The sequence below is a fragment of the Typopeltis vanoorti genome, chromosome 3, assembly GCF_054136105.1.
Source record: "Typopeltis vanoorti isolate ZY-2024b chromosome 3, IOZ_Tvanoo_1.0, whole genome shotgun sequence".
Classification (NCBI taxonomy): Eukaryota; Metazoa; Arthropoda; class Arachnida; order Uropygi; family Thelyphonidae; genus Typopeltis; species Typopeltis vanoorti.
The window spans coordinates 152,945,804-152,970,394 of NC_143551.1; the positions used below are offsets into that span (position 1 = coordinate 152,945,804).

The 24,591-nt window shown below is 32.8% G+C and overlaps 1 protein-coding gene and 1 long non-coding RNA gene across 2 annotated transcripts in view; one reads left to right on the forward strand and one right to left on the reverse strand.

Annotated features, from left to right (window-relative positions):
• The window catches only part of LOC150108664 (uncharacterized), a 245,673-nt gene extending 241,624 nt beyond the window's left edge, over positions 1-4,049 (forward strand). Inside the window, exon 3 of the long non-coding RNA XR_016550676.1 lies at positions 3,690-4,049. This is a non-coding gene — a long non-coding RNA (uncharacterized LOC150108664). The remainder of the gene's footprint in view (positions 1-3,689) is intronic.
• Positions 635-23,621, reverse strand: LOC150108666 (uncharacterized). The gene is made up of 4 exons (XM_090416141.1): positions 23,509-23,621; positions 14,275-14,309; positions 5,840-6,082; positions 635-2,906 (listed from the first exon to the last, which is right to left on the reverse strand). Exons 1-4 carry the CDS (start codon positions 23,510-23,512, stop codon positions 2,808-2,810), a joined length of 381 nt encoding a protein of 126 aa, XP_090272267.1. The 5' UTR covers positions 23,513-23,621; the 3' UTR covers positions 635-2,807.
• Positions 23,622-24,591: the final 970 nt, after the last annotated feature.

A 24,591-nucleotide genomic window follows, 5' to 3' on the forward strand; every position in this document is an offset into this window, starting at 1 on the left:
CTGTGTATTTCGGCGCTTAATGAATATTAGTAAATATATGCTTATTCATATAAGTTTCATTTCAAAGTAGAAATCTAAGAATCGCAGTTTCAAATATTTCACCTGATATTGGTGTAGCAGTATTGAAACACATCCATTACATTAAATTGTTATTAAACTTCTTTTACTGAAAATATTTTTTACTGAAAGTTTTTACTTTTTCTACTAAAAAATTTTACTGAAATATTTTTTAATTCTTTCTTTATTAGTAATCGTTTTACGTTTCATGTGCTTGTACTGCAAATGTACAATAACAATATATCTATCTATATAAAAATATGAGATAATGTGCCATGTCAAACGTGTATGTAAGATGCTAAAAATTTAATATTTACATTTGATTTTTCAATATTTGCTGTGTATATGTTTTGTATTGAATATAAATTTTATATTTAAAAAGTATTGAATTTTTTCCAGATCATTGTCGAATGATCTGGAACAAAAGATCGAAATGGCCAATCTCTTGTTTTTGTTATTGCCCAGATGCTCTGAAAACACACATTATATTGGATTGTCGTTGTTGAACCACAAAAATATTTGAGTGTTTGTTGTATGTTCAAACAAATAAACATTGAAACAGTTCAGTTATCACTTTATTTACTAGATTTGCTAAATACAACAGAACATCACCGACTAAAACTAGATTTGTGATATCCCTGATATTAATAGATCTAATAGCTGCCACAAAAATAATGCTCAAAATCATGTTTATTCTCAGATAAATAGTTTGCAAAATCTGGTCCAAAATTAACAGCAATATTCAATTAGCACCAATATTCAGGAAGATCAACTTAATATCACGTACTTCTGATATGAAGCAGGATGATAATACTTCGAAATAATGGATGATACTTTAAATAACTGCACCATAATGTTGTTAGTTGCAACACTATCTACTGAGGAAAATGATATCATTACGAAAGAGACAAAATAATAAATGAATATGGGCGGTTTGTATATTTATCGGTATAGAGCTGGGCGTTTGAGTGATTTTTTTCTATTTGCTCATATGCAACATATTTTCAAGCTCAACCGAGCACGGTGTTTTTATTATTACTAATGATTATGCTTATTCTTTATTACTTTTATTAATGTAATATTTTTCCCCATGCTCATACGGAATGAGGACTTATCTCATCTTCCACTTAGTATATCGGACTGAATGGCCTGTCACGGCCAATTAACTTTGCTTCATATAAACCTAATTAACGCTATGATAGGACAGTTAATCCTGGTAACTGTTCTACAGAGGATGCTCAACTGACATACCTAACAGACTATGTAGAATGACGCCACATGTGACCTTTGGTTGGTAAAAAAAAATTACATATTGTTCTCTTAGCTATATTAATTTCTTGGAAATATAAGAATTATTCTCTAGGATTATTTGGATTTTTCATTCAGAAGAGACCAGCCGGCTTGAAAACATACAAAAAGAAATTCAGTCTTAAATCGCGACATAAATCGGGTCCTCAATAAAAAGTGTAAGTACAAGGGGCTTGTTAAGGATAGTCCAGATTCTCTGGACTATCCTTAACGGATAGAGGGGGGACAATTGCATAAGGGAGATTAAATATGGGGAACTTATAAGGAAAATGCCGAAACAGCGAAGATGAAACTGGTCCAACATATCTATCAACTAGGTATGTTCTCTAGCCGGTTTATCTGATTTGCGGATTAAAAAAAACAGAGTTACACGAGAGGATTAAACTTTATCATATCTGTATGAGATCAACTAACTCACTTTCAGTTGAAAAGTTCTGGTAAATGATTCGAATCGCGGGTTTCCTCAATCAAAGGGTGCTGTCAATACTGACTGAAATTGTTGAAACTATTTTAAGACATTCGTCAGATAATGAAATAGGTTCACCCTCTCCAGCATGAGAAATTAAACACCCAGTGATATAAAATGTCTCCGTATTTCTTATATGATGAATTAAAATTGATAATTCATAAATTTTGCTAGGGCATTGCTAAGTTTGCTACTTAGCAACAATTGTATCGAAGAGCCTTATTAGATTTTGGTAGTAATATGATAGGGCAATTATTTTTCCGAATGTTTCGTTTGCATCTTAATTTTTGTGTAGTTGAATGAGAGAGGTGGGGGACTGTCCAATCACAACAGCATTTTCATTGTACACAGTCACGAGATCATTGCAAACTTCTCATATTATTCTTGTTGCAGAATAAATTTTAAATCGTCCAGCTCTTCTAGTTCCAAATGTTTATATATAAATGATTTTAAAATTAATGAAAATTTTATGAGGTATTCATTACAGTGAAAAAAAAAGCATATTTTTTGCAAAGAAATTAGTATAAGTTATTATTTAGAATACACAAAACAATAAGCGAAACAAGCATAAGACTACTTGACCAACATCGTCTTGTTAGAGTGAATTCAAAATGAATGTCGGTGGTTTAAGTAACACCGGACACATTACAACCTTCTTACAAAAGAGGAAGTTTATTGTTCCTTTACAGCAAACCATTACTGCTAACCTTCTTAAGATTTTAACCAATAACCTTGTTCTAAATATGCATATATATATTATCACTATGATTTTAATAAATAGAATAGTCTAAAGCAGTTAATCTGGTAGTATGCAAATATTAAATGTCTTTCATTAGCGAAAACGATGCAAGACACCGGTCATAAGACTTACACGAAATAAAATTCCAGATCAAACTGAAAAGCTTCTTATCTGATTAAATCTAGATTTCTCTGCATTTATATATCCGCCTTTCGCCGGTATAACAACTAGCGCCATCTATGACCAGTGTGTTTTCTTCTTGTATCCTCGCTTAGAAGCTGGAGTGGTTGGAGCGAAAGTCGTTGTCTCTGTATCGTTCGGTGGATGGATACGCAACTGAAGAAAAGGAAAAGAAAAAAAAAAGTGATAATTATTATTTAATTAATTATTAAATTATTATAATATATAAAATTCTATCTAAACACACACACAAGAAAGTTCTCGCACTGGCAGTGTGGGAGCATCGATAACATCTTTCAGAACAACAACGACAGATTTCACAGGAAGTGAAATGTTGCTTGTGTGCATTTATACATAGTTTTAACTAGCATTTCTCTGCTTGACTGTTTAATCCCAGCAGATGTTTTTTTCCTATGCAGTCGTGTCAAGGATAATGACATAATAATGCAGAAACTGATAATGTATCGGCTTGCCCTGCTACAAACCTTGAAGGGATTTTAAGCGCGCTTTGTTGCCTCTGTAACCGATAGCATGCTCATATTTGTATGGGAAGAACTGCTGTACATGTCTGCTGTTGCCGCATAACGCTAAGACAACACACAAGAAAACTTGTTCTCTGCGTTCCTACAACTTGTTCCTGAACAACCTGTTCTGTGTTGCTATAGGTGTTGCATCTGAACAACTTGTACGACTTGTACCTCAACAAATTGTCTGTTATTTAACCAATAATATGCAGTTCGTTTCAGTTTCCTACTATTTTTCACTCAGACATATGAGTTTTTGGAACTGCGACCTGATTCTGTATAATAATAATAATGATAATATAAATTTGCAAACACTGTGAATAAACACTGTGAATATTACCTGTAATTATTAAGTAATAATAAATGGAAATGCAAATGTCAAGAAAATAACACTCTTATTTTCTTGCCTACTTAGGGATTCAGACTACAAGCAGTTACTTTTCTTCGCATAAGATGGATTACAAAGAAATCTAATCAAGAATTCTCGGTATAGAACTTCATGTAAATAGATGTTAACATGAATGTGACGTCATAGAAATATGGTGTAAAGAAATCAACACTTACGTCCAAAACTTCTGTCAACACCATGAATCTCCAACAGCTTGACTTATGTTCAGAATCTCCGAGGTTGCCAGTGTACTTTCTAATAAATATTTGCACTCAGCTGTGTTATACTTATGTGAATGTTCATAAGATTATTGTATTTATTTTTATTACTGATTATTCAGAAAAAAAAAAACTGAACGTGAGAAATTAAATTTAGCATTCCATTTCAGTAAGTGGTTTGATTTCATTATTTCGACACTTCACTAACATACAATAAACATATAATCCAAGATTGATTTTAAGAAACAACACAAAACATTAAATTAATCAATTAAATCAGTCATATTAGATACAGAGCAAATTATTATTAAAAAAAGATAACAGATAAAATAACTAAAACTATCAGATGTCAAGCAAAATATAACTTGCTTTCCTATTAGAACGAACATATAGAGATAAACTACAACAGCGAATGAATCTTCAGCCACGAAAGGCTCAGTGCGCAATTAAAAGGAAAACCAGTTATTGTATAGAGTCAATAAGCATATTGCGCTCATGACAACAACAACAAGCAAACCGTAGGCCTAATACGGTCTGTGAAATCTTTTCGTGATACGTTAAAATGCTGCCCATCTGATGTCTTTTGACATGTCATAAAATATGTTAATATATTTTCCAGTTAGTTTTATTATTTTTAAGAGATTGTAGTATTTATTTCACTGAAAAGACTGGAAAATTATTCATATTTGAATATTTCGACTTATATATTTGGAAAAAAAAAGTTAAATCGCCGTTGGTATAAAAGAAAAGGTATATTTAGATGAAAGTTAAAATAAGAAATTGTATTAAAGACATACGATTCAAAAAGCTCTTGGTTGATTTAATATTAATTATTAAATCATTTCTTGAAAGAATTAAGATTTTTTTTCCTGTTTTTATTCGAAACAGATAACTACGAGATATTAAGCTAATACGAGATAACTCGTATTAGCTTAAATGCAAAATGAAAGTAAAACAGTAACTATTTCAGATTTTAAGGTCTAAAGACACTTTAGATAAAAACTATGTAGACCAGTTATTGCTCACATACAAATTCAAGTGTAGTGAAACTATCATAAACCAAATGTGGGAATTTTTTTTTTTTTTTTGAATTTTGAAGAATTTTTGAGAAGTCATTCTATTACATGTACATGTCTAGGCTCAGTTCCTGCTTATTATTGCATAACCCCCTAAGTTACGCTTCCGTAGCGCAATTGGAAGAACGATGGTACATTACGCTCTTCGACTGGAATAGGCCTAATTTCGATTCTCGTCGTGACGGGAGGAATCTTTATGTGGACTTCTTCAATTGAAGGTGAGTTAGCCTTCCTGCTATCATACGGAGATAGCAGGTTTTTTTTCTCCTGGAAACTCGGGTTTTTCATCCTGCATTCAGACAAATCGGCGCTTCAGAACACACGCAATTTACAGAAAAACAATACTAGTTGTGGTGGTGGTGGTGGGCGGTGGATTGAGATGATTGGTAGTAGAGGTTCGGTGTAGTGGTGGAGACGGTTGTATAGTAGGTGTCCTCCCGCGATGAGTCTTCGGACTCCTTGGAGGTGTCACGAATAATAATAATAATAATAACCACTAGCCCTCCCTCAGGCGTTAAAAATTTATGCGCAAGACACGAAGATATTGGTTGGAATATTTCATTACAATTGCGAACAAAATTGTGAACAAAATTCCGATGTGCGTTCAGAAGTTACTTTTATACAATCAAGTCATCAATTCGGTACTGGTTATGTAACTACGCAATGTAAACGAGAAAACATCTAGAAGCATGCAACACAATTTAACACAATATAAACGAAAATGCGGTTTAGTTGTATTGAAAAATTAAAAAAATAAAAACGTCAGGTTTTGCTTAGAAATAAAAACTCTACTCTTTAAAATAAATCTAAAAACTGCGAGACAAAGGATGACATCTGCAAAAACCACAATGAGTATTTCAATATAAGCATCACTCTGACTTACCATAATTCTGTCTTTTTCTTCGCAGGCGTACTCACTCTCATCAATATCATTATAGCAGTCTGATTTATATTCCTTGGGTAGTCCTTTTCCATCGAACTCGCACAATTTTTCGATAGGCCGGGCTTTGACAATCATTTTTTCTAAGTTCTTCGGTTTGTCTTGAGGACAGTAGAATACCTTCGGAGTCTTTAAGTCAAAGACTATGCTTTTACGCATCATATCTGCTCCCACCAACGCGAACACCTAAACAGAAAAAAAAATTTTAATAAGCAATATTAAACTAAGAATATTTTGTGTGTGTGTGTGTGTGTGTGTGTGTGTGTGTGTGTGTGTGTGTGTGTGTGTGTGTGTGTGTGTGTGTGTGAGTGTGTGTGTGTGTTAGTGTGTGTGTGTGTGTGTGTGTGTGTGTGTGTGTGTGTGTGTTACCGAATTTATAGCGATAGTCCCATTTACGATGGTTTGATTTTCCTAACAGGAGTACTTGGTCGAGTAATATAGAGTGGCCCATAAGCGACGAAGGGATTTAAAATGACAATAACTTAAACTAATAAAAAAACTCCAGGTTTTGTATTTCATTACAATAAAAAAAAAAAAAAAATAAGTAATAAATAAAAACGTTATTAAATGTTTAAACTCCTTCGTGGCTTATGGGTCACCCTGTATAAATATATAGTAATTCTAAAAATATTTTTAAATATAATTAATAATTACTATTGTTAAGAAAATAAGTCTTCAAAATAAATGCCTAAGCATGTAAGAATATCAGATCCGATACCATATTTAGTACAAATATCAAAGAGAAAAATACGTAATTGAAATTAGACAAATGTATGTACAGGGTGTCCCAAAATTCACGCAAGAAGTAAATTTGATAGAAAACACAGGTTTTTAATTAAAAATTGTAATTTCTTATTGATTCATAAAGTATACAGTATAGGGTTATGCATGGAATAGCATATCGGGTAAATGGCCTCCACAGCTTTGCTGGCACATACGCACTCTTTTGTCGAAATTTTCCATGACCGTTTTGCATAAATGTGGCTGAATTTCGTTGATACAGCGCTCAATTTCCTCTTTCAAGGCGTGGGTGGTCGTGGGCTTGTTGGCATAAACCTTAGACTTCAAAAAACCCCAAAGAAAAAAGTCCAACGGCGTTAAGTCACATGATCTGGGCGGTCAATTCTGATCACCAAAACGGGAAATTACACGACCAGGAAATGACTCATGCAGTAATTGAATTGTTTCTCGGGCTGTATGGCATGTGGCACCGTCTTGTTGAAACCATATGTCGTCCACATCCATATCTTGCAATTTAGGCACAAAAAACCTGGATTATCATGTCGCGATAGCCAGCACCATTAACTGTTATTGCCTTACCAGCCGCATTTTCGAAGAAGAATGGACCGATGATGCCTCCAGCCCAAAATCCGCACCAAACAGTGACACATTGTGGATGCATTTGTTTCTCAACAATCACTCGTGGATTTTCTGAACCCCAAATGCGAAAATTTTGTCGATTAACGAAGCCATCAAGATGAAAATGAGCCTCATCGCTGAAGATGATTTTGTTCGAACACTTGTTGTTGTTCCATAATCCATTCAACGAACTCTCTTCGCTGTGTGTGCTGTGTAGGCTTCAGTTCTTGGGTCAATTGAACTTTGTAAGCATAAAGATGCAAATCTTTCGTGAGAATATGCTGTAGAGAGCTTCTCGAAATGCCCAATTCAAGACCACGGTGCCGAATTGATGTTCCTGCACTCTCAGCAACACTCTCACGAACTGCTTCGATGTTTTCTGTTGAACGACTTGTTGAAGGACGGCCAGAGTGTATAAGATCACTAATTGATCCAGTTTCCTTGAATTTTTTAATTAATCTTTTCACAGTTGATGAAGTTAAATCACTATTCCGACCATATTTTGTACGAATGCGAACTGTAGCTGCCAAACCTTCATTATTTTTAAAATATTGCTCAACAATGAAAATGCGTTGTTCTTTCGTGTAGCGCTCCATTTTTAATAACCCTGAACTGTCAGCTGTCACGCTGTCTTTTTTTTTTCTCGTTAGCAACACTTTACCGCACAAATGGCGCTAAATTTAAATCTTGCGTGAATTTTGGGACACCCTGTATGTATATATATATATATATATATATATATACGATACCACAAGATCCTATAGCTCATACATAGTGTTAGGAGATTTTACTGAACGACTGGAGAAAAAATATTAAAAAAAATATGTAACAAGAGAACGAAACAAAAGCATGAATGTGATGACTACCTGTTGATAAATGTAAAGTAAATGTAAAGACATTCACTTCGGCATGATTAGATATTCAATGTCGTATTATATTGGTGGGATTAGGATATAAGAAACTGATGAGGCTAGGGATCTTGGAGTGTTAATAGATAAGAAGTTGAAGTTTAGGGGCCATGTGGCAAAGATTGCAAATTACAAAATAGCATTACAATTAAAATAGCATTACAAAAATCAAAAGATAATTGTAATGCTGAAACGAACGTTCACATGTAAAGATAAGAATGTTATTTTGCCTCTTTACAAGGCCATGATAAGACCTCACTTGGACTATTGTGCGCAGGTCTGGTCTCCTGGTTACCGTTGTGATTCTGATATATTGGAGAGAGTACAAGGAGAGTGTTAAAAATGATAACCGGATTGTGGATACTGATTATGAAGACATTGATAATTTGTAGACTGCAGACACTAGTAAACATAAACAGGAGAAAGAGAGGTGATATGATTGAGACTTAGAAACTTCTGAAAGGGTCATTTGAAGTCCTGTATGACCCTTTATGGAGGGTGGGGAAAGGACAAGAGGGCATCCTTAGAAGCTGAGAATGAAGGTAGCCAAGAATGGGGGCTAGATTTTTCTCTCAGAGGGTGGTGCGTGATTGGAATGGATTGCCATTGGATGTTGTGAGTGCAAGCAGTGTGAATGAATTCAAGAATAAGTATGTGATAGCTGGTGTGTGTAGTATGTGGCCTCCCTCGATGAGTCTGACTCCCTATATAATAATAATAATAATAATAATAATAATAATAATAATAATAATAATAATAATAATAATAAAACAGCTGAATGTAATGATTACATTTTATATGAAATGACCAAATTGAATATGACATGGATAAGTTCAAATTTAGATCCTCTATGGAGTATCAAAAATGCTTTGATTCGGCTTTGTTTCTATGTATTTTAGCTGCTATGCAAATGATCACTACACAACGATGCGTCGTAGTTATTTTAGCGAATTTCAACATCGTATTTGATTTTTTTGTTACTAATAGTATAAAAAACTTCCTCTTATCTAACCACGCTACCGGCCAAGACGTCTATAGACATCAATGTTATCATGGATGCGAAGTGCATATTAAAATTGTAATACCATTGATATTACACTGAAATATATGATGGATACGAAGCGTATGAGGATGCGTATTTGATCCATAATGGTCGGTAAGGTGGTTTTAAGGCAGGTTTCTAACTACGCCTCTTTCACAAACCTAATCATGTTAACTGTATAATCAAGTATTATGAAAAGCTATTCTTTCGTTTCTAAAGGTTAATTAAAAGATCTTTTTTACCCATGAAAGTTCAGTGCAAATATTATGAAATTCACCATTCCTGTAATTTTATACAATTATTGAGTGCGCGTGTGTTAAATATCTCTTTAAGTCATGAAAGAAATATTTAACGTATGAAAAACTTAAGTCTCAGTATAAATTAAGGGTGTGTTATTTACATCCAATTATATTCTGCTACTAGAAGCAGCGGAATATTTCAGAGTTTCATTCTAACAGCTTTATACATTTCATCATGTCTATTTAATTACGACTGCTTTTTTAACTGTTCACATGGTGCTGTTGTATAATATGAATTTCTAGTTCACTTCCTAGTTACACAATTAGGACAAGAAAAAAAATCTTATGAATGCAATTCAAGGACATAATTTAGCCTTTTAGCCAGGGATATTTATGCAATTTCTGTAATTTTAGTCAGTTCAATCTTTAAAGCGATTTACGCTCCTCTGACCTTGCAACGGCACTAATTCTAATCAACTCAATCCAAGCAGCTCTGATCGTTTAGAGATTGCGAAATAATGTTATTGATTGAATACAAAGCAATCTCATTCATTCCATTAGTAATTTTCAAGCAATAGAGACTAGTGTACTTCATTTTTAATTCACATTATGAAAATAGATGTGTAAGAGATTATTTATTCATTATTTAAAAATCGAACAGTGAAAAATTAAAACCTTTAAATACAAGCATAAGCTGTTATAAATAATGTACTCCGCGTCTTTGGATGAATATCTCGCTTCTTACGATATCATTATATTTATTCTTTGTTCATGCCATAGCATAGCCAGATCATTGCTTTCTTGAACATATCGTTGATGCGGCAAGAACTCGTGCCTTGGGATATATTCGACAAATGGCGCTTTTCAAAGGAAACAAAACGAGCATTTTTACTATAAACTTCCCGTTGAACACTAAGTAGGCACCAGGTATTATATTACGAGTATTGCTAACCTCACTCTGAATCATTATCAAGAATTTAAGAGAAAGCTTATAGATCAATAGCCTCAAGTCGTATACAAAGGATATTTAGAAAGCAGAAATTGATAAAAGACCTCTGTAAAACGTTGATCCTTTTTTAGATAAACTTTTTTGGGAAAAGAGGGGTTTTTCATAATCTGAATAAACAAAAATCTCAAGAGTTTCTTAGAATTAAGCTAAATATTAGAATGCATGTATTAACTAAGGTAAACACTAAAGACAATTTAAGTGAAGAGAAGATGGTTTTGAAAGAATCAGCAAACGACTATGTCAACAAGGATGCATTTTTTCTTAATTCTTCTTATTCTTTCTCCTCCTCTTATAGGGATTACTAAGGATATTAGTATAGGATATTGTACTATATCCTACCTGTTGCCTTCGACTGTAAAGAACTGGCGTTTGAATTCCTTTAAATAATGCATAAAGTCGCTTAGAAAGGAGAAAACAAATAAAACAAGAAAAGAGAGCGCATACATTATTATTATTATTATTTTATCATCAAAGACCTACAGGTAGTCAAAGACTCATTGAGGGAGGCTATAAATCTCTCTCTCTCTCTCTCTCACACACACACACACACACACACACACACACACACACACACACACACACACACACACACACACACACACACACACACACACACACACACACACAGAGAGAGAGAGAGAGAGAGAGAGAGAGACCAGCTGTCATACCTTCTCTTCTCTTAAAGGCAAACTATTCCACTCACTCACTACTCTCTGGGAGAAAAACCTAGCTCTTACCCCTTTCTTGACTGCAAATAAATTTAACTTCCATGGATGTCCCCGTGTTCTCTCCCCACCTTCCATATAACGAAAAATTTCATCAAAAGCTATCCTACAATATCCATTTAAAAGTATATAGACATCTATCATATCACCCCCTCTTTCTCCTGTTAACCAGAATCTGCAATCCACATACTCGCAATCTGTCCTTATAATCTAAATCCCATAATCCGGATATAATCTTTGTGACCCTTCTTTGCACTCTTTCCACAACTTCTTTATCCCCTTGGAACCCGGGAGATCAAATCCGTGCACAATAATCAAGGTGTGGTCTTATCAAAGCCTTATAAAGAAGCAAAATGACTTCCTTATCCTTACATGTCAAGGTTTGCTTCATCATCATAGTTATCCTCTGAGTTGTATTTGCAACTTTTGCTATGTGACCTTTGAACTTTAAATTCTTATCCACCAATACACCAAGATCCCTTGCCTCTTTAGTTTCTTGTCGCATAACCCCGACAATATAATATGCCGCTGGAACGTCAAAGTGCACAACTTTACACTTATTAACATTAAAGTGATAGCCATTTTCGTTTTTCCAAATTTCCAGCCTATTCAAATCATTTTGTAAGTGCTGAATATCAGTAGCATCCCTGATTGCCCTGCCTATCTTCGCATCATCGGCAGACAATTGCACATCTGAATTTTAGATCCTTCCTGATGTCATTAATGTATAGCTTAAACAATAATGGCCCAAGGACTGAATCCTGAGGTACGCCACTGATCACCTTAAATCTGGTAGATTCACACCCACTGTATACCACTTTTTGATATCTGTCTGTCCACTTTCCCCAGATCCAAGTCAAGAGTTTATATTCCAATCCCATATTCTCCAGTTTATGTAACAGCCTTTCGTGTTTTATCCTATCAAATGCCTTAGAAAAATCCAACATTATGCTGCTTCTTGCAGATTATATCTTGTTTGTCTACCCATTTCTGTATGCGAGTTCTTACCAACTTCTCTAAACTCTTCACTACCACACCAGAGATACTGATAGGTCGGTAGTTAGACACATCAGTTTTTGCACCACCCTTGTGCAATGGAACTATCATACATTCCTTCCATTCCTGTGGTATCATTCATGAGCTGAGACTCATTAGACTCATCAATATTGGCTAGGCCTTTCACAAACATGTGAAAGGCCTAGCCAATTCGAGTGAACATTCCTTTACCAAACGGGCTGATATTCCATCTGTCCCTATAGATAAATTCTTATCCAGGTTATGTAACAGCCTTCAACCTCATCTTCATGAACCTCTAACTCTTCATCCAATGTAGCAGTAGCACTGTGCACTATGTTATTGCATACACCTGGTTGATATATCTTAGCAAAGTGAGCTCATTAACTGAACAATCTCATTAGCTTCCGACAATCACTCGAGCACCATCTGCATTCGATAAAGTTATTCTTTCACATTCATCCATTCTTTCTTTTGCTTGCGACATAACGATAAAATTCTTTTGGATCACCTTTAGCTTGCATGGTCAACGTTTTTCATACTCTGATTTAGCTTTCCGCACAAATACTCATTATTTTTCTGGCCTGAGCTTTATATATATCATAACTCCTCCACTCTTATTTTCATGATATTCTATCCGAGTTGAAATGTGGTGATATAAAAAGTTTACGGTGACTAACTGCATATTAAGAAATTTAGCTAATTAGTCAATTCCAATTATCAGTAGCCTAGAGTCCTAATTGTATCAATTTATAAAAATAGAAGAATATCTCTATCGGGTGGTGCAGGAAAGATTTACGCAAGCACTCAAGAAAATTCTACAAATTGGTATAACACACACAAAAGCCGAAGAATAAGCTGAATTGACCAAAGGAGTTAGCAGGAACCGGATTTCTTATGATATATAGTCGATAAATCATGAGTATAACTAGGATTCATATCGGAAAGTTGATATCAGAAGGAAGCATGCTAAGAGCATGCTTCTTTCTGAAATCCCCATAAGAGGAACAATTTTAAAAATAAATCAGAAAAAATGGCTTCCTGACTTAGTAGCAAATTGTAATTAGAATCGAGAGCTACCATATTTGTGATCTATATGGACTACATTTTAAATTAAATGTTGTATTAAAAATTGGAAGCTTAGTTATTTTTGCTCATTGTAGATGATATGAATTTCTGAAAATTTCTGGCTAAAATAAATAACGGCTGTGACAAATATAATGTAGAAATCAGCAATAAAAAGAAAAAAAAATTAAAAAAAAAAGCAATAAAAGAGAAAAAAATAATTATGAAAATAGAGAAACAGAAAATATCTACTGCATTCCGGTAGTGAACCTAGAAAATAGGGGGGGAAGGCATATTTTAGATAGATATGCTATCTGTTTTATAGGTAACATATTTGAATATTTTAGGCACAGTCTTTATTGAAGATGGCAATTAAATTTGAAATTAGAATATAAAATAAAAAAACATATGAATTAGAGAATTAGATTAGAGATAAAACAGAGTCGAAGAATGGAGATCACAGACATGAGAAAAACTAGGGAAGTGAAATGATGATGCCAGTGTCGTCATTACACTAAAATGAAGACATCACAAAATCATTTAATTTGTTAATATTCAAGAAAGTGTAATTAGAAGCCGAACTTGGATGGGCAACTCCTATTTGGTCAAAATTCAGCTTGCTATTCAACTGTTTTTCATTATTGCTCCGCCAAAATAACTTTTGGAACAAATACCGTGAATAGCTGGATTTTATGATTTATTTTTATATTATTTTACATAATCCGGTGACTAGTCTAGAGACCAAACATTTCAAGCCACTTCAGGCTTCCAGCATATATAATTACATTTAATGTAATTATTTATGGTTGGGAAATAAGTATTCATAGAATTCATTTTAGCAGTTGGCGCTTTTCAAAGGAGGCAAAACGACCATTTTTGCTTTAAATTGCCGGTTGAACACTAAGTAGGCACCAGGTATTATATTACCAAAAAGCATCTACCAGACACCATAAATTAAAGACAACAAATAGAATTTTTCTGAACTAAATAAACTGAGTATTAGTAAACTTTACTTACCAAAATAACTAAAAATGCTTTTATTCCGAGATGATCTGAAAAAAAAAAAATAAAACAATAATAATAAGAATAACAACAAAAGGTGTCAGTACTATTTACTATTAAATGCTGTTATAATAGTTAAGCATAAACTGAAACTTCGGATTATAGTACCTGCTAAATATACAGTCTCCTTAATATATATATATATATATATATATATATATATATAAAGTTATTATGGTATTTCTAGCCTGGCTCCCACTGATGAGATCTCAATAAAGGTTGAAACCGGTCTGGGTAGTGGCCCCTTGCCTTTAATACAAAGCATCACACATCTTCTCCAGGAGATGTGCTTTGCATTATGGGTAAATATTAAGATTAGTGATCAGAGCTTGTTCTACTTTTACCATGAGTTGCCTTGGTCTTGCACTACGTGCAGGGTCAGCTAGACTTGCATCACTTGCAGGCGCAAGCTTGACTTGTTTGTCTGTTTGCTTACTTGGGAAATGGAGTAAAAACCAGGTTTAAAATAGCTTGGTATCTTTAACATTTATTATACCCAAGGTAAAATACTTTCTACACACACACACACACACACACACACACACACACACACACACACACACACACACACACACACACACACACACACATATATATATATATATATATATACATACGGTGTGCTATTTGATACGTTTAACGTGAAATAATAAACTGAGAAAACGATAGTATTTAGCATAACTGAGTATCCCCGACAACTAATTTTCATGGTTTGTCTTAGTTCATTTCAATGAAATATTAATGTAATTTTATAAATTAATAATTCGTGATGTCTGTATTAATTAAAATTTCTCAACAAGCGCTCCTATAGCTGTGAAATTACTTAGAAATCACAACTCAGTAGTACTCAAATAAATGGGAATAGAATGTTTTTGGATTACTAGTCTAACTATTCATGGCAGTTTTCTTTCTAGTTAAATATCATACTTACCGATATAATGCAGTAATCTTTAAGGATATAAATATATAAATTTATTAAAAGGTATATTTTTATTTTATATTCGATGATACGAAAGCTTAATATATATTAAAAGAAAATATAAGCTATTCCTTTATGCTGAAATAAAGCAATACTGTATGTAAGAGGAAGATGTTTTGTTTTACCTAGCAATTTACAGTACGATTTCATCATATCCGCTTGGATATAATGAATGCAGGATGCCTGTAGTATTTAGAATCTCCTGAAATCGATTTTCTAACGCATTGAATCTCTTCTGAAGGCTTACAGTGGTCAAAATAGAGATACCTATTATCAACATGCTAACTGGAGGCTTAAAGTAGCATAAACCATGTGTCGTTTCCAGAATGAAGTATAAATAGCTTATGAGCATTCGTTGCTTTATAACTATACTAATGCAGAATGCTAAAAGTCTGTTAATAGTCAACTGTCATATAGAGAAATCAATTAGAACAGCACTGGACTAGTTCTGGTATCACTATTATTGTGTGCTTGTGACGTGAAGTAATGAATGTAACAGATACGTTAACAGCAAAAGCTTACGCTGAAAAAAAAAAAATCATTACATTTGACAGATCGTAATGCAGTAATAAAATGTTACTGATTCCTGGCAAGGAAACAGAAAGACAGCAAAGACCTTCCTGCTGCATCGTTAGAATTTTGTCCATTGAGATGCTGTCACTCTCGGTGTGCTAAAGTAGTCTTATTATTATTATTATTTTTTTTTTTTTTGGAAAGAAGCAAAAATAATTACGAATGATACAAAATTTACGTAATGTGGCTTTGATTCAAAGTATCAGCAAATAGGATACAAATATAACTTTGATGGTGCATTGTTAGTATCAACAGATGACACAGCGTGGTCTGATATTGGCTATTGATATTTCAATAATCTAAATGTAATCATGCCTTCTTATTGTAAAATCTTTTTGTGAAATGTCTAACTCCAAGAATTTAAATTCAAGTGTGGGTTTTAACATTACATTTACAGCGGCTTTAAGTAGGTCAATATATGTGTATGTGTGTACGTGGGCGATAAAAACAACTAGTTTTGAAATTATTATTACAGAACATTCAGGTTTAGAACTGATGAATAGCAAAAATATTAAACTTTTTTTTTTCTTATAAAAAACCAAACAGATTAATTATAATGAAATCAGACATTCGGTAAGTATAAAGAAAACTTGTAAAGTGTTAATCTTTAAGGATTATGTCACGCATTTATTTTACTGGAAGAAAATTTCTGCCATAAAACTTAGAACGTTGTAAATGTCAGTATAATTAAATTAGTTTTCATTTGCATATAAAAAACCACCAAAATATTAACAACCTATACTATAATATGAATTACCCATGTAGAGAGTGTTTTGTTATGGGGACTTTACTAGAGAAATTCGCTGAGTTTTAGAAACTTTTAAGTGGATAAGTCAACGTGATAGCGATTAAGCACTTTTAAACATTATTAGCAATTAAACACTAAAATATTGTTAGCGATTAAATACTTTAAGCATTCACAATATCAATTTGAAGTTGTTTTGGACTTTACTCACATTCTTTTCTTTCTTTGTAGGTAATTATCTAATGAATTAAAAATGGATATTTAAGAAAGACATCTTTCCCATTAATACGAGTGGTCTATTATTATAATTTGGAATTAAGATTAAATATTATCAAAGACTGTCTTTCTGCGCCCTCTTTTTACGATGCTTTATAATAATACGTGAAGTGGAAAAGTATCAAAAAGTATTGAAACCCTACAACTTCTTCTTTTATTTAAATAATGAAATAGTTCAAATATGACTATTTATTCATAGCGGAAAACAGAACAGGAAAGAAAGATATCCATAAGGCGAATATTACAAAATAAATAAATAATCAATCCTACTAGAGCAACCTCCTCACATCTCTTTTTTTTTTTTTTTTTTTTTTTTGTGTTAATGGGTTTAAGTGTTCCAAAGTCTCAGATGATACATGATTCAGGAATTTACTTTTTAAATTCATATTGCAGTTTTGGGTGATTTAAAACTTTATTAAATAATATTCCGATTTGCGCCATCAATTCTTTTCCAATGCGAAAGATAAATCTCGCTCGATTATTTTATTATTATTATTATTCCTGATACTTCCAAGGAGTCCGAAGACTCATCGCGGGAGGACACCTACAACTGTCTCAACCACTACACCGAACCTCTACTACGAATCATCTCCATCAACGCCATCTACCGCCCACCACCACAACTAGTATTTTTTGTGTGTAAATTGCGTGTGTTCTGAAGGGCCGATTTGTCTGTATGTTTTTTTTTTTTTAAACTAGTTCCGATATTTGCATAACTAAGCACCATTTCTTGTCAGCCTATTTCTAGTAACATAATAAAGTTATGTTACTAAGTCTAGTAACATAATAAAACTTTACGTGCTAGTGCCTAACGAAGCACCAAATATATTAAATTCAAATATATTACAGGTATATTTAAATTAACTTTGCAAAGAGAGAAACCCAAACGGAGGTAAGAGTTTTCCACTTGCTTAGATCAGAGGTCGATAACCTTTTAAGGAAGAAGAGGATTTTTTCTTTCGTTTACTGAAATATTTGGAAAGTCGTACTCCATGCAACCCAAAGTAATTTATAAGGCTTTATGATGTTCCGATCATGATCACAGCTCTTGCACATCCACTAAAAAACAGTAAAATACTTATTTCAATCAGATGAAGTCTTCCCATTCCTATTGCTGAAACGAATTAAATTTACTTGATGCATTCCTATTACGAGATCAAGTAAGAAAGAATTTGCAATGCTTTATTTAACCTTATTTTGTTTTATTTTATTAGTACCTGTTGAATGTACATAGTTGTAAACAGGAAGTCGATTGTTACATAAATGAATATCATCTTGACAACTAATCACTTGTTGCCTTACTGAATTAACATGAGCTTGGCCGATGCGATGAATAAATACAAGAAAGAACAATAGTAGTCATTCGAGTTTGCGAGTTGAAGATGCAGCAGACACAGAAATTCATCAAAGACATACATTTATATATCACAGTATAGCGAAAGTTTCTGGAAAAGAAGGTTGTACAAAAATGTATAACGATTGACGAAATTGGAAATCTTAACAATAATCAAGATTTTCAATCAATTAGCTGTCAGTGAAGTGGCAAATCGATGCAGATTAGTCACAGCTCGTAAGTCACCAACAAAAAGTTAAATGTTTTATAGTTTAAACATTTTGGTTCTATAACAATCAAAAAGTGTAGGAGGTGTTGCATGTTAGGCATATCAAATTACTTGGGCGTTGCTCTACCAAGTGTATTTAAAATCAGGGAAGGATGTTGCTACTGCTACTTCTTCACTGCTTTTGAATCGATTATTCAGCTCCAAGAAAAAGTATTACTCAGCAATTGCTTCTTTGTAGCTTTAATAGTCTTTGCAATGTCAGCTACTATAAATCACGTTATCTTTAATCCGCCTAATTATATGTATTTCGGAAAGTTGATTTTTTTTTTAAATAACGAAACCTGTGGTGCGATCATAATTAAAAGAAACACACGTATTAACCACAGTGAAAATTATTTAATTGTAAATATTTCATCCTAAGTATCTTAGGATGAAATTGTCTTACTTTGGACAGACAGGTAGGTCTGTTCAGAAACGCATCTCGGAACATCAAGACCACATTCGTCTTTTTAAACCGGAGAAATCTGGCCTCTCTCAACATGGAATTGAAAATCCAAACCATAGGATCCATTGGGAAAAGTCTAAACTTTTACATAGATCTTTATATAAACATGAACGTTTATACAAAGAAAGTTCTGAAGTCCTACTACACAGACCAAACTTAAACCGCAACGACGTTCTTACTATTCCAAAAGTATGGGAAATTGTCATACAAAATTGTGTTAAATAATTAATTTTTATTTTATTTTATTTTATTTTTTTTATAACACGTTATGCACGTTTAATGAGATTCTATTGTAATCATGCGCCCTAACTGTATGTTATTCCTATTATTGTTTTAAACTACTGTACTGATGATGTCCTAAGATACTTAGGATGAAATATTTACAATTAAATAATTTTCACTGTGGTTAATACTTGTGTTTCTTTTAATTAGGAAAGTTGAATGTTTTATAGTTTAAACATACTTAATCTCATAATATACGATTTGAAACAGAAAGATGAATACTTTAATAACAGTCTTGATATTGAATTTTGTAGGATACAATCAGTTCTGTATACTTTCCAGAGGTGATATATCAAAATAAACAAATGAATAATAAAAAGAAGAACAGTTGCTTTTCCAATGATTGTACTGAAATATGCTGGGATTGTATGTTGCCTAAAAAATTCTTTTGTAATTGAGTTGTTTATAAATGTTTTTTTTTTCCCTTCAGGGATGTTACTTTTTATTCAAGAAATCGTTTTAAAAACGTAGAAAAATAAATTTGAAAATATCTTAAAATACATATTTCAAAGTTTGTTAATTTAATAAGAGATGAAGAGGACTGAAGAAAGGTGACAATAATTCAGAAATAATTATCTCAAAATTACATCAGAATTCACAATCCATTAGGCTTCTTTATACAGGTTTAATAGTCCTACTATATTTCTCAAGTCTGTTTTGTAGATACCACATAAGTGAGTAGAATGAGGCTGTTAAGAGTCTGTAGACAAATTTCATGACAACAAGAGAATATACGAGAGGGCAGGTAACCAACAAAAGTTTCTTCTGAATAGCTATTAATTCCGTAGTAGTTCTAAATGCGTTCTCACACGAAACAATTCTTGTAAAAGTTCTCAAAACATTTTGGTTCCATGAAAGATAGGGATACGTGTATTGATTAACGTCATCCTATTCTCGTTTGCCAATTTACTTCTCTCTCTCTGATAGATTGAATTTCTGATTATTTTCATCATATACTCGTGTAATGGAGGTATTATTTTCGGCAGAAATTTTAAACCAGGTAAGAAACATCAATCACACCATCGCCCATTCCCAGTTTACTTTTTCTCACAGAACAATGTCTTGGTTCTTTCTTCATCTCTTTTATTTATTTATTTATTTGCAACATAGCGCCTTCTTACATCTTTCCTAAAAATGCACAAACTGTAGATTTTCAAAGTGAATATTAATGTCCCTTTTTTGTTCCCTAATGTTCTCAATAATCCATTTATTATACTATAAGATGAAAAATGTTTCTGTCTATATTTACAACATTTTTAAGACACCAAACGTTTTTAATTTAAAATTACTCGTTATCAATTCATCTTTTCGTATAACTGTAGTTAGTTATCATTAAGTTTATTTCCAGGTATTATCAAATATTAATACATTTACGTCTCATAATCATTTTAAAATTAATGCAAACTCGAGTTTCCATAGTTTCATTTTTTTCTTAGAAGAATGATATAATACAACTTTACAAATGAAAAAATAATAATAGAGTAAACTTTATGGAGGACAAATAATTTGTCCTCCATAAAGGACAAATTAATGTCAAAATTTTATCATATTCGACTAAAATCACACCAGAACTTTCAAGAATTTCAGTAGAATCACAGAAATTTCAAATGCTGGTAGACTAAGATTAATTACAAACACTGTTTGAAAGGAATTCAGAATTAAATCCCCACCTCCCTACTTCAAAAGTTTTTGCACGATCACTCAAGGTTACATAGTCATGACTTTATTTTAAGGTGTTGGCCAAGGCTATTTCAGACAATACAACTTGCACCTGGCTGGATGAATGCAGCTGGCATTTTGAAAAGCATGATTCGTAGAATATTTGCTGGATAATTTTGAAAAAAAAAAAAAAAATCAGCATAAAATGAACTTTCATTATTACACCTCTTTAGCTGTAGCAATGAAATATTTTGTTTACATAAAAGAATGTTAGGACAGAGTGAATGAATTTTTCTCGAGTATGATGAGTTCATTTGAATGTTAATGAATTGAGACAGTAAAATAGATGGTATTATGTATGTTTATTTATAAACACAGAAGTGTACTCTGCAACTGCATTAGAGCTAAGCAAAATTTTTGTCTGGTACCTTCTCTGTTGCACATCGTCTGTGGACATGAAATTGCAATTTGCAGTGATTTGATCATCCCAATGCAATTTTATGTAAATTTATATTCGTTATATTAATATCTCAAGAGTATCAAATGATAACAAACACTCTGAAGTTAAAATTTTAATAATTCTGATGTTCTTTAGATGTTTTCCTAAAGTTCATTTGTTAAAGAAAAAAAATGTGTATATATAAAAACAGTTGATAAATGTAAATTGATCCAGTGTTACTTTGATCTTTAAAGATTTCATTATATACGCCAATTTTAAGACCGCGAAATCTAATTTTTCCCCTTTTAATATTTCAGTAATTTTCACAGTATAGTTTCCTGCAAAATTTCTTGCCTATAATATAAATGCATAATATATTATAATAATAATCCATTTATACGCCCTTAAGGACCACATCCAATTCAGATTACTTTCGTAACCATAATTTTAGGTTAAGGTGGTTAGTTTCACTCGAAATATATGTGTGTGTTATGCTGACAGGTTTGTGAAATGAAAAACTCAAGTTTTCAGGAGGAAAAACCTTGCCACCTTCTCTTGACAGCCAACTCATCTTCCACTGAAAAGCCTTGATAAGAATTGTTCGCATACTGAAAGAGATTTGTAATTATGCTTTCTAACTAGGGACTAATAGAATCTGGCTGAGTTATTAATGTCCGTAATATAAATGCATATACGAATTGAGATAACCAGATTAATTAATGAAGCAATAGACAGACATACTTTAAATTGTAATTCCTGAATGTTGCACTATCGTTTGATTCTTTAAAACTTTTCTTGGCAAATTCCATAAAATCGTTGTCCATACGCTCTCTCTCTCTCTCTTATGTCAATACAGTCAGAACACAACTCAAAAATTATACATTCCTTACAAAAAAGCAAAAAAAAAAAAAAAAAACCTTCCATATACCTTCAGTATTCAAGAACTATTTTCTTAGCAAAGCAGAATGACTTCAGTCAAATCATTTTCATCCTACTATCGGATACAAAAACGAATACTGGATACATTAGCTGCAGTCGACATTGCATCATCAGCGGCGATTTTCTGAAGGAATGTCTGGTGCTGTTTAATAACGAACTCATTTATACCATTTATTATGGTATATTAACTGTGTATATATCACTCTTATGTTAATATAGATAAAAACGATATTGTTCATTAATATATCCACAATTGAAAGAACTTCAACTTGAAAAATCTCTCTCTCTCTTTAAAAGTGTGGCAAAGGATGGTTTCTTCCAGTTAGCCAGCACAAACATCGCGAGTGATGCTGGAGTTGTGCCAAATAGACAAGACTTGGAGAATAATTTCTTATTCTGGTGGTGCATTTTGCACTCCTAGTTTTGGCAGAAGATGGCACAGGACCAGTACTATTTTCTGTGGAACATTCAAATTTTTATGTAGCCCATCCTACCAAGATGAATATGATATCATTACTTAAAAAGAGGACAAATATTATAAAAGCCGACATGGAATCAGAGAACTTTTTTGCGAACTCTGTGTGTGTGTGGGTGGGTGGGTGGGTGAGTGAGATCTGCTGCAACTTTTCATTAGGTATGGCTTCATACACGCAAGCAACTGAAAATCCATTTTATATACCTTGAAAGTTAATATTTTAACAATCTGTACGGTTGTAATAATTATTAGCTGATGTATTCAAAATACTTGATCGGTTGGTGACAGTTATATGAACGATTAAATCTGGAAGAAATGAAATTTAAAAATTATATTTCATTTCCAAAGGAACAAACTTTGGTTCCTTTAGGAAAGCAATTTGTTTTTATTCCGTAGACAATTTATCGCGTAACACTTTTCTTTGCATTAGTACAGATGAAATTACTCCATGGAGGTTTCCAACGATAACCAGTGGCGTATGATAAAAAGAAAAATTATGTACTCTTTGCCCTTTAACGTAATGTTAGATATTTGTAGGTACAAGAAGAGTGCTAATTTCTTAGGCCTGAATACTTAACTTTTGAAATAGTGGACTGATATACAGGAATTAGAATGGAATAGAAGCGTATACAGAAGTTGCGAGCATTTGTATGGTTTTTATGACTTGAATATGTAATACCAATAATACTAATTCCGATGTTTTAATATTTCTATAAATTTTAACACGAATATAATCAATTTTTCAGCGAACTTACCCATTGTTAGTCTCTTAACTTGTGAACAGTCCGAGTTTGACACATCCGGTCTATGGGAACTAGTGACGTGGTGTATCTCCTTCTTTCGATGACGCTGTACACCTTACATGGCTGAGTCTTTCTTCTGTGTATGGGGAAATGACCTTCCGGTAGACAAGAAACCGGTTTTAACTCATAGTGGGAAAAACGCCCTTGGTCCCTTTCCATAACTACTTTGTAAGCAAGATGGCAAGTATGCAGCTATACCACTAACAGAAGAGGGGGAGGGAAGAACGAAAAAAAAAAAAATGAAAATTTTCTGCATCGATTGCTTTTCCTCTGTGGAGAGTTGACTTTTGCACACACGTTTCCTTAAAGGAAAAGGATTTTTTAAAGGAAAAGTAATCTTCTTCAACGGATCAGTTAATCTCGAATCTCAATAGATCTGAACACCTCCTAATTCAAGGCTATTCTAAATACTTTCATTTCAAAGCTTGCTGTATTATCCTTCGCTTTTCTTTTATCGTGAAGTTGCACTGAATTTTGTATGAAACCTGATTTGTTTCGTTATTATCTTTTCATCTTATGTAATATATAGTTCACAGTAGGCTAAATCTTAAAACTTAGTTTTGTACTCTAATGTCATTTAGTAAATAATCAAGCAACTTTTTAAAAGAAAGTATAATAAATACTTGTTTTATAGCTAAGTAAGCAGTGTAGTCGGAATATTTAAAATTTTCGAAAAAGACTGAGAAAATACAAATCTTCAACATGATTCCTTTATATTGCAATACTTGAGTGTTGCAAACTCTAAGACATTATTTCCCAAGCTTTCGGTACCCGCATACCCCTTTTAAAGTTTTAATTTATGAAAAATAAAAAATAAAAAATATAATTAAATAAATCAATATTAAAAAAAAATGTTTAAGGAGACGAATAAAATTGTTTCTGTTGGGAAGAAGCTATTTTGGTGAAATCCGGTGCTATACATATTGTTATACATAACCTTTGATGGGGCTCCACGTCAACATGAGAACTCGTTGCATAAACATGTATAGATGAGTGTAAAGTGGTAAAATAATCGCTGAGTGCTGTTACAACTTA